The sequence below is a fragment of the Brachionichthys hirsutus genome, chromosome 15, assembly GCF_040956055.1.
Source record: "Brachionichthys hirsutus isolate HB-005 chromosome 15, CSIRO-AGI_Bhir_v1, whole genome shotgun sequence".
Lineage (NCBI taxonomy): Eukaryota > Metazoa > Chordata > Actinopteri > Lophiiformes > Brachionichthyidae > Brachionichthys > Brachionichthys hirsutus.
The window spans coordinates 4,519,594-4,532,652 of record NC_090911.1 but is presented as its reverse complement, the minus strand read 5'-3'; the positions used below and the strand labels follow the sequence as shown (position 1 = coordinate 4,532,652).

At 41.4% G+C, this 13,059-nt stretch overlaps 1 protein-coding gene across 1 annotated transcript in view; it reads left to right on the top strand.

The window, feature by feature from the left end:
• LOC137904485 (collagen alpha-1(XI) chain-like) overlaps positions 1-13,059 on the top strand; it is a 66,546-nt gene that overhangs the window by 32,949 nt on the left and 20,538 nt on the right. The window contains exons 21-39 of the mRNA XM_068748671.1: positions 846-899; positions 975-1,019; positions 2,233-2,286; positions 3,354-3,398; positions 3,707-3,760; positions 3,853-3,897; positions 4,346-4,399; positions 4,480-4,524; positions 5,514-5,567; positions 5,664-5,771; positions 7,028-7,081; positions 9,240-9,293; positions 10,580-10,624; positions 10,864-10,917; positions 11,232-11,276; positions 11,487-11,540; positions 11,684-11,737; positions 12,297-12,350; positions 12,723-12,830. Coding sequence (XP_068604772.1) covers positions 846-899; positions 975-1,019; positions 2,233-2,286; positions 3,354-3,398; positions 3,707-3,760; positions 3,853-3,897; positions 4,346-4,399; positions 4,480-4,524; positions 5,514-5,567; positions 5,664-5,771; positions 7,028-7,081; positions 9,240-9,293; positions 10,580-10,624; positions 10,864-10,917; positions 11,232-11,276; positions 11,487-11,540; positions 11,684-11,737; positions 12,297-12,350; positions 12,723-12,830 — 1,080 coding nt within the window. The remainder of the gene's footprint in view (positions 1-845; positions 900-974; positions 1,020-2,232; positions 2,287-3,353; positions 3,399-3,706; positions 3,761-3,852; positions 3,898-4,345; positions 4,400-4,479; positions 4,525-5,513; positions 5,568-5,663; positions 5,772-7,027; positions 7,082-9,239; positions 9,294-10,579; positions 10,625-10,863; positions 10,918-11,231; positions 11,277-11,486; positions 11,541-11,683; positions 11,738-12,296; positions 12,351-12,722; positions 12,831-13,059) is intronic.

Sequence of the window (13,059 nt, the reverse complement as noted above, 5' to 3'; positions counted from 1 at the left end):
AATAGTGTCATTATCACATGCATGTCATTATTCCTTTCTCCACCCTCTGGTAATTATTTCGCACATAGCTTTGCCCTGCACAATTCCAGCAACTGTAATGATTTTGCAGTTTGCAAGAACCATAGTGTTTATAATCTTGATCTTGCTCTCAATAATAAATCAGAAAAACGTTTTGTTCTGTACTTATCTGCGAGAGCTTTCCCTATTCTGCCCAGTTCTCTTTAAATGGACCACAGAGTTAATCACAGAGAAACAGCTGCTGCCACTCACACCCAAAACAAAACCACATCCTCTGAGGAAAACATGTACAGCAGTTCAGCATATACACTGGCCATCAGTTGAAGGGTTACATTAAAAGAAAAATAAATTGAAGTGCATGCAGTTGAGATTAAAATATCATGCTCCTTCCTTAAATGCAACTGCAGTTACTCCATATGACCATGGAGAGGCAGTATTTTTGTTCACTTAACCCTTCAAAGCCCGCGATTAAACTGTTGACGTAGAAGTCTCAACATCCTGAAAGGCCATGTGTATCAAATATTATACATTTGGCAATAAAGGGTTAAAACAGTTTGAAGGCTTTTTTAAAAACTTGCCTACGGTTTAATGTGTTTTTTCCAATTTTTATTCCCTTCCCTTTAAATACGGCACACAATTTCAGACAAAATAACGTACTTAATGATTAGATATTAGTTTGCATATTTTCATTTAATAATGCCCGACAGTCATGATTTAAGTTTTTTTTTTTTTTTTGATATGGTCTTTCTACAAAAATACCATCAGCTTATTGCAAAAAAATATATAGTAATATAGTGTCTACTTCTTCTCTTCTTTTTGATGTACAGGGTCCTCGAGGTTTGCTTGGCCCCAGAGGGTCTTCTGGTCCTGGAGGACAACGTGTAAGTACACATCTACGTCATATTTCTCATTCTACTACCTGCATGAGATTCAATGTCAAAGTCTGATCTTTTTAGGGTCTTCCTGGAGTTGACGGACAAGCTGGTCCCAAAGGAAACATGGTGAGAAATGTTTGTCTTTTCCCCATTCATAGGGGTTTTTAATTCTGGTGTAATTATGCACAGAATGATCAATTAATCAGTAATTGCTCATTATACATCATTTGACCAGCCTGAGGCCAAATGCATGCATTACCCACGTATGATATAAGAAAGGAGGTCAAACATTATATTTTGATGAGAGGAAACCAGGAGACTGAATACTCCATGATGACAAGGTCTTAGGCTTTAGTGAGCAATTAAAAAGCCTCAGACTCAGCATGGTTCCATCACACATTCAGCTTCCCAGAGGGCCTCAGTGGGGCATTTTACTGAGGGCAACTGATCGTTGTTCAGGACAGCTGGACCGGCCCACATGCTGTCTGTGGTCACCGACTCACTGATCTGAGGAATGAAGGAATCTGAGGAAGACATGTGAGAAATGAACATCTGTTAAAGGGTGGCAATTAGAATATGCCTTGCTTCTCGTTTATTCCTCCCTATTAAGTATTGATCGCAACCTACTCGAACAATCAAAGCAGACCTCTCCAAAGAATCGAGCGCAAGTCAACCTTCCAAAAGCGTTGTTAAACCCTTTTGGAATTCACACCAGCCGCTAACATACGGATGTTTTTAAGAGCTCTTTTACGAGTGAAGATGTTTTTTACTGTCTGCATTCGACTCGTCCACGATTTCACTTTACACTCAAGGTTCTGCTAACAATCACAATCAGGCTGAATCCAGCATTTGTATTGAGTGTTTGTTGCAACAGCTGGAGGAAATTGCTGCACAAAGGCCTTGTCTGTTTTTTGAATGTGTGACATATTAAATCTTAGCAGGGCGAGCAAACTAGCCCAGCATTCCAGTTAGCTCTTTTAGCTTTAATTCTCACGCAGATGGCTCTGCAGCCTCACAGCGTGTATTTAGAGAAAGCCAAACTTGCATTCGGACCAGCCACCAGATTTTAGGCTTGGTTTCGATAGGAGCTAAACATAACTTTGGATGAGGCCAGAACACAGACAGCTCTGCCGCATGAGTCAGTAGCTCATATTTCTCCCGTCGTTTGCGTTTTGATTCACATTCGCAACACAAATTGAATAATCTCAATTCCACCAATTTACTCAAGCAAGGTCATGCAAAACTTCCGTTGAACCCACAGGGGCTAACGTGACATTTTAAGGTTAGATTTCATGCCCAGCATTTAAATGTCTCATCTTTTATTCCTTGTTATCTACAGGGTCCACAAGGAGAATCAGGTCCTTCTGGTCAGCAAGGTTTTCCCGGCCCACACGTGAGTCTTCAATTTATTTCTTCTAACCATGTTACGATAATTCTGCTTCTTCTAGTGTGCCCCCCCCCCCCATCCTCTTACTCTCATCGGCTACAACATTTCTAGATTTTTCTAGGCTCGATTCTTGATGTGCCCGTGAGCAAGAGGAAGACCTACAAATATATCTTTACGCCACCAAGCAACAGCAGACATGTTTTTTTTTTCTTTTACCCTCAACCACATTGCGTCTTTCTCACCATCCTTAAGTCACAGCCTCTATGGCGGGATGTTTTGCTATTCGAGCAAAGAGCTTCACTCTCGTTCGCTCTTGTTGTTTCTCTGCGGTCATGAAGAAGAAAACCATCCTCTGTGTTCTGCTGAAATGAAACATGTTGTATTGATTTGATACCACTTAACCCAATTACCTTGTCCGGTTGGTGGCACAGTGAAAAATATTCCATTTTGGAATCATATTTAATACAAAACAGTACACCAAATATTGCAGCCAGGTCAACATGAATATTGCCAGGTAAGATGCTGACGCTTGTAGCCTGGGCAGGATGACGTCATTCCCTGGAAACTATTAGCAGGAACTATCCCGATGCCATACGCATTGCACAAATAACAGCATTGTATTTATACCTGGCCAGAGGCAGATTGATGCCTGCCAGGGAACAAACGAGTATTTCGATAAGTGACACGACTCAATCATTTTAACTGGCTATAGCCATTGATGAAATGTCGGCATGTGATTTAACTTGTGTAATTTTTAAATGGCTGTGGTGTAGAATCAACCTCCCCTTTCAGAGCTGAGCGAACACATCGGAATAGGCAGCAGGAAGTGGATTTGCAAGAAAAAAAACATGATTATAGAAGGATGAAGAAGAATAAATTACAAAAGTGGCACATTGCATGCAGAAATAGAGCATGGCATAAAACTAATAGCATAGAGTCTTTTAAATTGACAAAGCAGAATTCCTTTTCACCTAATTAGAACTTCATTTTATGTTAAAATCACCTCTGGTTGTGCAAAAACAATTGATTTGACTCCCTGTTCTTATAATAGACCGATCTCAAATGTCTTTCAGGGTCTTGTTGGACCTCAAGGTCCTATTGGACCTCCTGGTGAAAAAGTAAGTATAGAGAGAACCCAGTCGCTACTTCTGTCATCCCTCCGCCGCTCCGCTGCCCCAATAAGTGAAAGTCAAAACCTCATAAGTGATTCTGCAGATATACTGCTGTCTGAGGCTGCAGGCCTTTATTGGTCTCACTAAAGACTAAAACATACACATGGATGAACACACACAGACATGCAATTACACACAAAGTATGCATAATACCAAAGTACAAGCAGATGATCTTCTGCATGTCTTCACAATACTCGTTGACCTACTTTCCACCTATAGGATTATTAAGCTTCCTTTTTCGTTCCTCCTTGCAGGGACCTCAAGGCAAGCAAGGTTTGGCTGGTCTTGGTGGTGCGGACGGCCCTCCGGTAAGAAAGGCTTCTATTCATTTTGACATCATTCAGCCGACCAACTGATAAAACGATCAACCCTTGATGTCTCTGTTGGACGTATTTTGCAGGGTCACCCCGGTAAAGAAGGTCCTGCAGGAGAAAAGGGAACATCTGTGAGTATAATGAAGTATAGTTAACTTTTCTTTTTTCAAACTGGAAAATGTGCTCTATTATACAAAGAGCAGATTTCTTGAGGTGGACAATAATTAGATTCCACTTTTGTTCAGCGGACATTGTTAGGTTTCCACACATTTTAAATCATCCCCCCAAAAAACTAAAAATACTTACAGTACACATTCTTTGCTGGAATTGGATAATTATGTGATTTTCTGTGAGTGCTGTATGTGGTAAACTACAATGAGCTGCCACTGCCAAGGCCCACCCTGGGAGCATATTTTTGCTGAAGCTGTTCATTAACTTTATTTTTACATGGAGGGTTTACTGTGGGGGAAAACACAGTGATAAATCATTATCTAATTAAGCAGAGATGCATTTCACTCAAGACTGATGCATGATAATTGCTCACCAACATGACATGCTTTTCTTTTTTAAATCTTCTAGGGTCATCCTGGTCCTATGGGATCCATCGGCTACCCTGGGCCCCGTGGTGTGAAAGTAAGCACCCGGCCATGGTGCAGTTCCCTTTTCACAAAATTTCATCCTGACTCTATCTTCTTCTTTTTTCATTTTCTCAGGGTGCCGAGGGAATTAGAGGCCTCAAAGGTGGCAGAGGAGAAAAGGTAAACACCCCTGTCCCCCTTCTTATTGACAAATGTCATGCCTCAAAAATGGACAATTCTGTCTCAATTGGGGCAAGTGGAAAAACTCTTAAAGGCCCATCAGGCCGGCAGTTATGTCGTTATGCTGCTGAGCTGTAATGGAGTGTAAAACATTAAACACGATGAGGCTGTTTGTAGAGGGGGCGGGAGACGAGAGTGTGTGTGTGGGGGGGGTCTGTTGCCATTCTTCTCTTGTATGGCTGTTGATTGACCTTTACCTGTTGCTACCTCAGTATGACTATTGGATCCATGTCCCTCTGCAAATCAGAAAATTTGATTTCATCAAAACTTACTAAAAATAATCAACTTCTTCAAAGCCAGTAAAATGGTTGAATGGTAAATTAGTGATTAACTAATCTTAAACGATATATTATATTATGTGCATATTGTATTTTATTGTCTTTTTAGTTGTTTCATTTTTAAAATGATGCCATAAAAGTTGGTGACATGTGATGCAGATTATTATTATTATTATTTTATTATTTACATGTGTTTACACGTAGAGGAAAAATGACGAGGTGCTCGTGGGGGGTTAAAGATTATTAACTGCATTCTGGTTTGTAGCCACCCGATGTCAGTAGAAAACAAAAGAGAAAGACAAACAATAAGGTTCCGACTTCAAAAGTATGATGTGAATATTTCATCCAAGTTGCCACTAGATGTCAATATTATACTATCCTAGGCGCCTCAACCAACCTGACTGCTAGTAGCACTAAAAACATGGTCGCCTTCAGAAAACTTCAGTAAACTTTCTTAAAATTTTCATCCATCTTTTTTCTCAGAAATACTGTTTAAATTGAACATATCTTTCTCTCTGATATTGTTGGACCTAGGGTCTGTGACAAAATGGATTTCAATCATCTGTGTGTCTAGTACATGCTGCAGATTTGACAATAAAGGAAACTTTGACTTTGATAAAACAATGATCTTTTTGTCTCTTTTTTCCACAGGGAGAGGACGGTTTCCCTGGCTTCAAAGGTGACATGGGTCTCAAGGGTGACAAGGTGAGTCAGCACTTAGTTCTAAATGTAATGTAGTCACAGTCATAGTAGGCTGCTAAAGATGTTTATAATGTTTGCATTTATTTTCTTTGCAACAAGGGTGAGGTTGGTGTTTTAGGGTCAAGAGGAGAGGATGGCCCTGAAGGCCCCAAGGGCAAGTCGGGCCCAACAGGAGAGGCTGGCACTGCAGGATTAGCAGGAGAGAAGGTAAGTTGTCAATATACAAAATTGTAAAACTGCACTTTAATTTTGACAGACAGCACTTTAAGCTCAAGTTCAAGATACATTTTAGAACACTACTGTGTACAAATACAATTTAAAAAGTTGGACTGATTGATAAAAGTTATGCTATAAATATCCTGCGTGAAATGATGTAGGAACACAACAGCTTTTTCATATCTGCTATTGGATGGAAAACCAGCTTTGTTTCAACTGATGTTTCTTCCTTTGTTTGATTACGTAAAATGTATAGTGTACAAAGAAATATTAAATATAGTATGTTGATCAGAGATGGGATGGAAGGATTAGAATATATGTGTGTTGAGTTGAGGGGGTAATAATAGTTGTAGTAATTAGTAATTTTCAGCATAGTTTGATTTTTTTGTTGATTTTGTTCTTGTCTTTTAAACTGGCTTGGATCAACCCACTCCTGTTAAATTACATCATCATTCATAGTAAAATAATAAATCAGCTCATTCTCCTCATAATTAAATTTACACCGTCCACATGGTGATCTGGATCATCATCAAAAGGTTCTAAATTGTTCTTGGTATCTTTATACACCAACAATGAAAAGCAAGTGGATCAGAGTTGATGTGTATTTGTAACAGATTTTTTAATCTGTAAATTGAGTTTTCAATGTTAAAATTTTATATATTTTCCTGACCTTATTCTGGATCTGATCCAGATGAAATTTGGTGGTGAGATAGAGGCCCCCACTCTACATGACTGCATCACATTCCATAAACATTGGTCAATAATCAACCGAGATATTGAGGAACAAATTTTGAAGCTCCATTGACTGCAATCTTAACGAATATTTCAACGTGATCCAGAATCCAGGATCTCTTCTGGATCATTACCAAAATGTAATTCCTGTTCCTGGTAGCATTCCCAATATTTCCTACAAATTACATCAAGATCCATCTGTAACGTTTTGATTTATGTTGCTAAAGGACAAACAGAAAGATTAACAAACAAACCAACGCCGGCAAAAACGTCACCTCCTTGGCAGATGTAATACAAATAATAAATATATGACATGACTTTCAGAGCACAAACCATACGCCAAAATTGGACCAAAAAAGAAATCACATTTAGGACTTAAAATTAAGTGGTATCATATTCATGATCATTCCATCAGAAAAGAAAAAAGCATAATTTTATGCTTTACAATGTTTTCTATGAATTGAGAATTCACAATGAAATGAGAATTCCTCATATTTTCATTTGTTCTTTTTCAGGGAAAACTTGGAGTCCCTGGATTACCTGGGTATCCTGGAAGACAAGGCTCCAAGGTGTGCCCAGAGAGTACTAATTCAGTCCACTGATCAATCTTGGGGTGTCTCCACTCGGAGGTTAGCGATCAGGTTCAGTTGAGAGGCGGTTTGTCTGTCATGTGAGCAGCTGAATAGTGACTGAATAGTCTTCACTACTCCGGATTTCAATGTCAATGTCTGTTGTGCTTTTGTGTGTGCACCTCATGCATTTATGCATATATATATATATATATATAATTTCCTTTCTTCCATCTCCTGCCTTGCTGAGTATCCCTTATACAAACACAAACCCAAGCAGACATTCACTGTCGTCTTGCCACAGCTATTTTAGGAAGCTTATGCTGGAGTCATCACCTGCCTTTTCCCCCTCACACTCATGCTGGCTTTATGCAACAGTCTTAGAGCAGCGGCCGCTGTTCCACAGGTCCCTCGATAAGACGTGCTGCTGCTGCAGCTAGTTCCCCTGTGCTGCTGTCAGCATTGGCAGCTTGGTGCTGATATGATGCACCGACTCGCACAACATCGACACGGGCACGGACGTGTGTCTGTTAATGTAGGCAGGATCTGAGCTCAGTGGGGACGCACATTAATGAGACCTGGATGGCATGCTCCGAGTGGAACTAGCACGGGGAGGGGGGGGATAAATATTGATGTGGAGACCCAGTATTTTTTACAGCAATCTCAAATATAACTCAAAGGGAATTTTTTTCATTTGTACCCAGAAATAATTTTACCAGGGGCTGCTACCCACAAGCGTTCCCAGTGGAGCCCAGGAGCAAATCTACTTTTAAGTCTACACAGTTCAAAAGCTTTTTGAAAGAGGAAAAAAAAAAAAAAACACTGTAAATAGTGCCGTTGTCTCCTCTCTGTAGTCTGCAAAGAGTAGTTAAACATCAAGCTTCAAAAATATGTGGCATCCACTCTAAATAAAAAAACAAGAGTCAAGTTATCCTCAGCCACTGAGTGTGGGGTTGCTTCTGTAAACCGCGTCTTATCAGTTTAAACACTATGCATTCAGCAGAGTGAAACCTTTTCCACAGAATTACAGCGCTCAAGAGCTGTTCGCTCTGACAAGACACACAATCCTTTGCACAGCACCATCAATGTTATTAAGTGGTACATCGTCCTCATGATGGGTTCAGGGTCAGCGTCCCGGCCCGTTAGCAGCCTTCATCCCCATCGATCAGCCTGAATCCCCCCCGCTGCCTGTGCCTTTGGCTTCTGCACCCCATCACTCACTGTGAACAGCTTTCCCACTCGGCTAATTCTGGATGCCATTTTCAATAATCTTCACTGGACTGTTCTTATCTTTGTGACGCAAGTCGGGCTTGTCCAGTACCAACTGCACTTTCAGTTTACCAAAAACCTACAGCTCTGTGAAAAACAAGTGAAGCAGCACAGATCTCCCCCCGTCCCGCTGGCTCCGCGACGTTGGGCTGTGCTCCTCTTGCGATTCCACCCACGCTTCCTGGTGGTGCTTATATTGCAACAGAATGAGGCATCACATACATATGCATGTGAGCAGTAATGGGCACTATGGATGTGCATTATATTAGAAACATCCAAGGCAGCACATATCTGTAGTCTTGACAAAGAAATATTAGACTAAAGCTGAGTTGAATATTCAGTAAATTTTGCAGCCTTATGCTGTGTAAAGCGAGGCTGTATTTGTTTAGCTGCTTGGTGCTCCTTTTCATCCAACGGATATCTGTTTCGCTGGCACATCATCATTTTCAGACAATTGACAGTCTGCTAAAGTCGACAACTAAATGATCTGCTGGTTCCTCTCTCTATATTTGTATTTGCTCTCACTGCCTGTTCATCATCTTGCTTCATTTCCTCATCGTGTGAATAACCTCATGGCACGCCTGTCAGAAAGAATAAGTGGCGATGGGGTGACTTAGCCCCAAGATGGTTCTCAACCTGTTCTTGGCCCTTACTTCCATTTGTTCCATTGTGACCCAGCGCTGCTGGCTAGTTTGACAGAGCCAGTGACAGGACTCCACAGTTTCTCTCAATAATCCTTGGTCTGCAAAGCACAAAGGGAATGGTGCTATTTCCCTTCAGCCTCTGTCACAATGTCACTGGACTCAGACCACGACTTTCTAATGCACTTGTTCTTTCTCTCATTGATTTATTGCTCAACTTTTTTCTTTTTTTTTTACTTGCCTTGCAGGGGTCCAATGGTTTCCCTGGATTCCCCGGGGCGAACGGCGAGAAAGGTGGAAGGGTGAGCTACAATACACTGTAAATGGTTGCTGTGGGCTTACCTGAGCAGGGAATGGCTTCGGCTCAAAGAGATGAGTCGTGTAGAATGCTCAAACACTGGGTTGTCTTGGTGATCACTTCTCCCATCCTCACCCTAAAGGATAGGGCTGTGAATAGATCACTGATGGAGATGCTTTTCATTGTCTTTTCTCTCAAGCACACGGTGAAGTATGCTTCATAGCAGCTTAAATATTAGTTTTTCTTTTAATTTATAACAGTTTCATAAATCACTAATTGGCCTCGTGGGGCTTCACACTCTTTATATTAGTCCTGAAGCACTGCCTGACTTGAAAAAAACTACATTTAAATGGAAGCAATGGAAAAGAGTCCCTCTCCCACTGTGAACAGACACTCAGCAGAAATCACATTTTCTCAGTTTCAGTTCAGGAACCCACTGATGTTCGCATGAAGGCTTGTCCGTCGCTTTTGAGGTCAGATGTGCATTTCACCGTACTGTCATGGCAGAAAATAGTTGAATTACAAGAAGAATTGAAGTCAATATGGCAATATGGCAATAAAATCATCCCAGCTCATCCCAAATGTTACAAGGTTAACATTAATGCACAGTTAAGTCCTTCGACAACAGACTCTAACCTCACGTTCCTCACACGTTTACAATAAATAAATAAAAAACGTCCCTCCCCAAGTATTCAAAATTAAAGCTTGAAATATAATTGTGTACTGGAGCAGAAGGATTTATTCTATTATGGATTAAGGAGCCAAGTATGAGGCATGAATCCAAGCCCCCAACAAAACATCCAAAAGGTTAGGAGCATTCTTTTGTTTGCATGCTTGTGGCCTTCGGATTCAGCACTCTAACCTGGACTAAACTGCTCATCCATTGAGTGGTCCGTTTGAAGAGGGATGAAGGGATGAGACTGAGGTTTGTAGGGGGTGGGGAGGACATCATTGCTCTTAGACAGGCACCGAGAGGCAGACTCTCCTGGCCATGGAATTCTTCAACTGACAGGTAGTTCAAGCTGTCAAGTGCATCTGGGTATCCACTAACCGCAGCAATTAGATTTTTATTTATTTATTTATTTTAATTAGGCCAAAAAGCCTCAGATCATTCTCTTTCAGCTCACAGTCAAACCCCCCACAGCGTTTGAGTCTGTCTGATGTTTGAGCGTATTTATTATCAGAGAATTGCTTTTGCTTCTGATACAAGATGGAAAAAGTGCTTCCATTGGCTGATTGTCGAAGAAATAATTTCATCCTAAGCCAAACCTTTGTTTTTGGTTTTCTCAGGGAACTGCTGGCAAAGCAGGCCCGAGAGGACAGCGTGGCCCGACGGTAGGCATTTCAGATGACTGCCCTCCGTATCAGTGATTTATTGTGTTGAAATGAAAATCTATCCCTTTGTGCGCTCGTGTTTGCGCTTAAAAGTCTTCCCTTGTTGGAGGGTGAATGCGATGGATTGCACAGTTGGAAGTGAATGCGCCACAATTTATACAGTTGCTTCCTGTGTTTTTCGGTGGTTATTCTGTTTTATGTTCTCAAAAATCCCATTACTATTGAACAATGCCATGTAGGGTCCACGTGGCGGCCGTGGTGCCAGGGGACCAACCGGAAAGCCAGGTGCAAAGGTGAGAAATATATGTTACACCAGTAACACTGAATGTGTTGAATGGTTATTTTGGGAACACACAGCAACTAAAACAATTAAATCCAGTTGAAAGGAAAATGTGATTGTTGCAAATCTTTAACAAATAAAGAAAAATACCATATTAAAGATGTTTTTATTATTTCACAAGTCAAGCAGAAACTTATATGTACATGCACGCTTGGTATAAAGCCTCACTGTCAGTGTTTTGAATTGTATCCACGTTTCATACTATGTAGACGTAAATGTTTTGAAAACGTTTGACAACGGTTCCCTGTGTATTCTCTCTGTCCTCAGGGAACATCCGGCAATGATGGCCCACCTGGCCCCCCAGGAGAGAGGGTTAGTGTCATCGGTTTTTCAATCAGCACTTTTGAAATATTATAGTGAGGGAAGCATTGCATAAAGTGCATTGTGGTTGAATCTCAAACGAAAATCAATACCATGCTATTTGTCAAGTTACATTTAAATCTAATCAGTGTCTATTGTCCAATAACTACTCCAATAACAATAATCACCAGCTTGACTAACCCACTATCATTTTGTTTTAAGGGACCTCAAGGACCACAGGGGCCCGTCGGCTTCCCCGGACCTAAAGGGCCAAATGTAAGTAGCTGCTGTTAAAGCCTTTGTGAGTATGCTGCATGTCCATGTCCATGTCCATGTCCATGTTGACACTATAGCTCTTCAAATATTAATATGCACTTATGCCCTGATGCCCTTTATGAAATGTCTTTCTGTTCCACCAGGGGCCACCAGGAAAAGATGGGCTGCCTGGTCACCCTGGACAGAGAGGAGAAACGGTGCGTGGCTCATCTTTCCCACTAATGCGTTACGTCATGATCCATGACCCTGAACACCATGCGTCAGTGCCCAGTTCAGAATCCCAGAATGGTTAGAGAAAAATAAGGTGGAAGTGGAAACACGATCCCAAATGTATTCTATCCATCCATCTATCCATCCATCCATCCATTTTCTTTTAGATTAGACGATCGTCTCGTCTACAGCCGCTTTTCCGCTCACGGGTGTTGCTGGAGCCCATCCCAGCTTGCTATGGGCAGGAAGCGGGGCACACCACAAATGTGTCGCCATCACCCATCGCAGGGCCACACAGTGACAGACATCACCCTCACGCACGCGTTCACACTGACAGACAATTTAGTGGGATCGATTCACCGAAATTGCATGTTTTTGGAGCAGAGAAAAGCCACGGGGAGAAAATACAAACTCTGAAGAGATAGGATTCGAACCCAGTATCCTCTTGCTAGTTTCATCACCACAGCTATTCTTAACAAGTATATGAATGGTAATGCATACCAGTGTTACCTGTGTAGTCAACTTTACCTTTGTCCTCCCTTTCAGGGTTTCCAAGGAAAGACGGGACCTCCGGGACCGGGAGGGGTGGTTGGGCCACAGGTAGGCATGTAGCACAGTCACAGCTATACAGCCAGTTCACATGCACTGCCTTCCTTTTCTCTTGTCTGTTTTTTGAGAGAGAACTAAAACAGCCACTGAAGCCACACACAAAAAAAAAATATGTGTGAAAAAATATGGGCTGGAGATGATCTTTGGATGCCAGCATTGACCGTTTCTGTGTTTCCGTGATATTATCTGGGTTGGGAAATGAATTAGTCCACATAATTAAGACTTCCATTTAAAATGAACAAGGTTAATGCAGGTAAAAATGTATGCGCTGATCAATGTTGAATGAAGAGCTATGGCAAATACTGCATCAGTATGAGCGTGTGAGTTATTCACCTTAATATATTTCTGTTCTATATCTGAAAGGGTCCAACTGGAGAGACGGGCCCCATTGGAGAGCGAGGACACCCAGGGTCCCCTGGTCCACCTGGCGAGCAAGGCCTACCTGGAGCTGCTGGAAAAGAGGGAGGAAAGGTAAATGAGTGTGTTTTGTACTAAAAGCAAAGTGCCCCAGTTGTAATTATTACCGTGCACCATGCCTCAGACAACCTCTCCAGTTCTACACTTTAGTTAAATATTGCATTTGAACGTTTTTGACATATTATAGGGAAACAAAGTATAGTCAAGAAGACTTGAGGTGTGGCCACATTTAAACTTTGTTATCTTGTATTTATGGATCAAACGCTAATAACTTGCAAGTCAT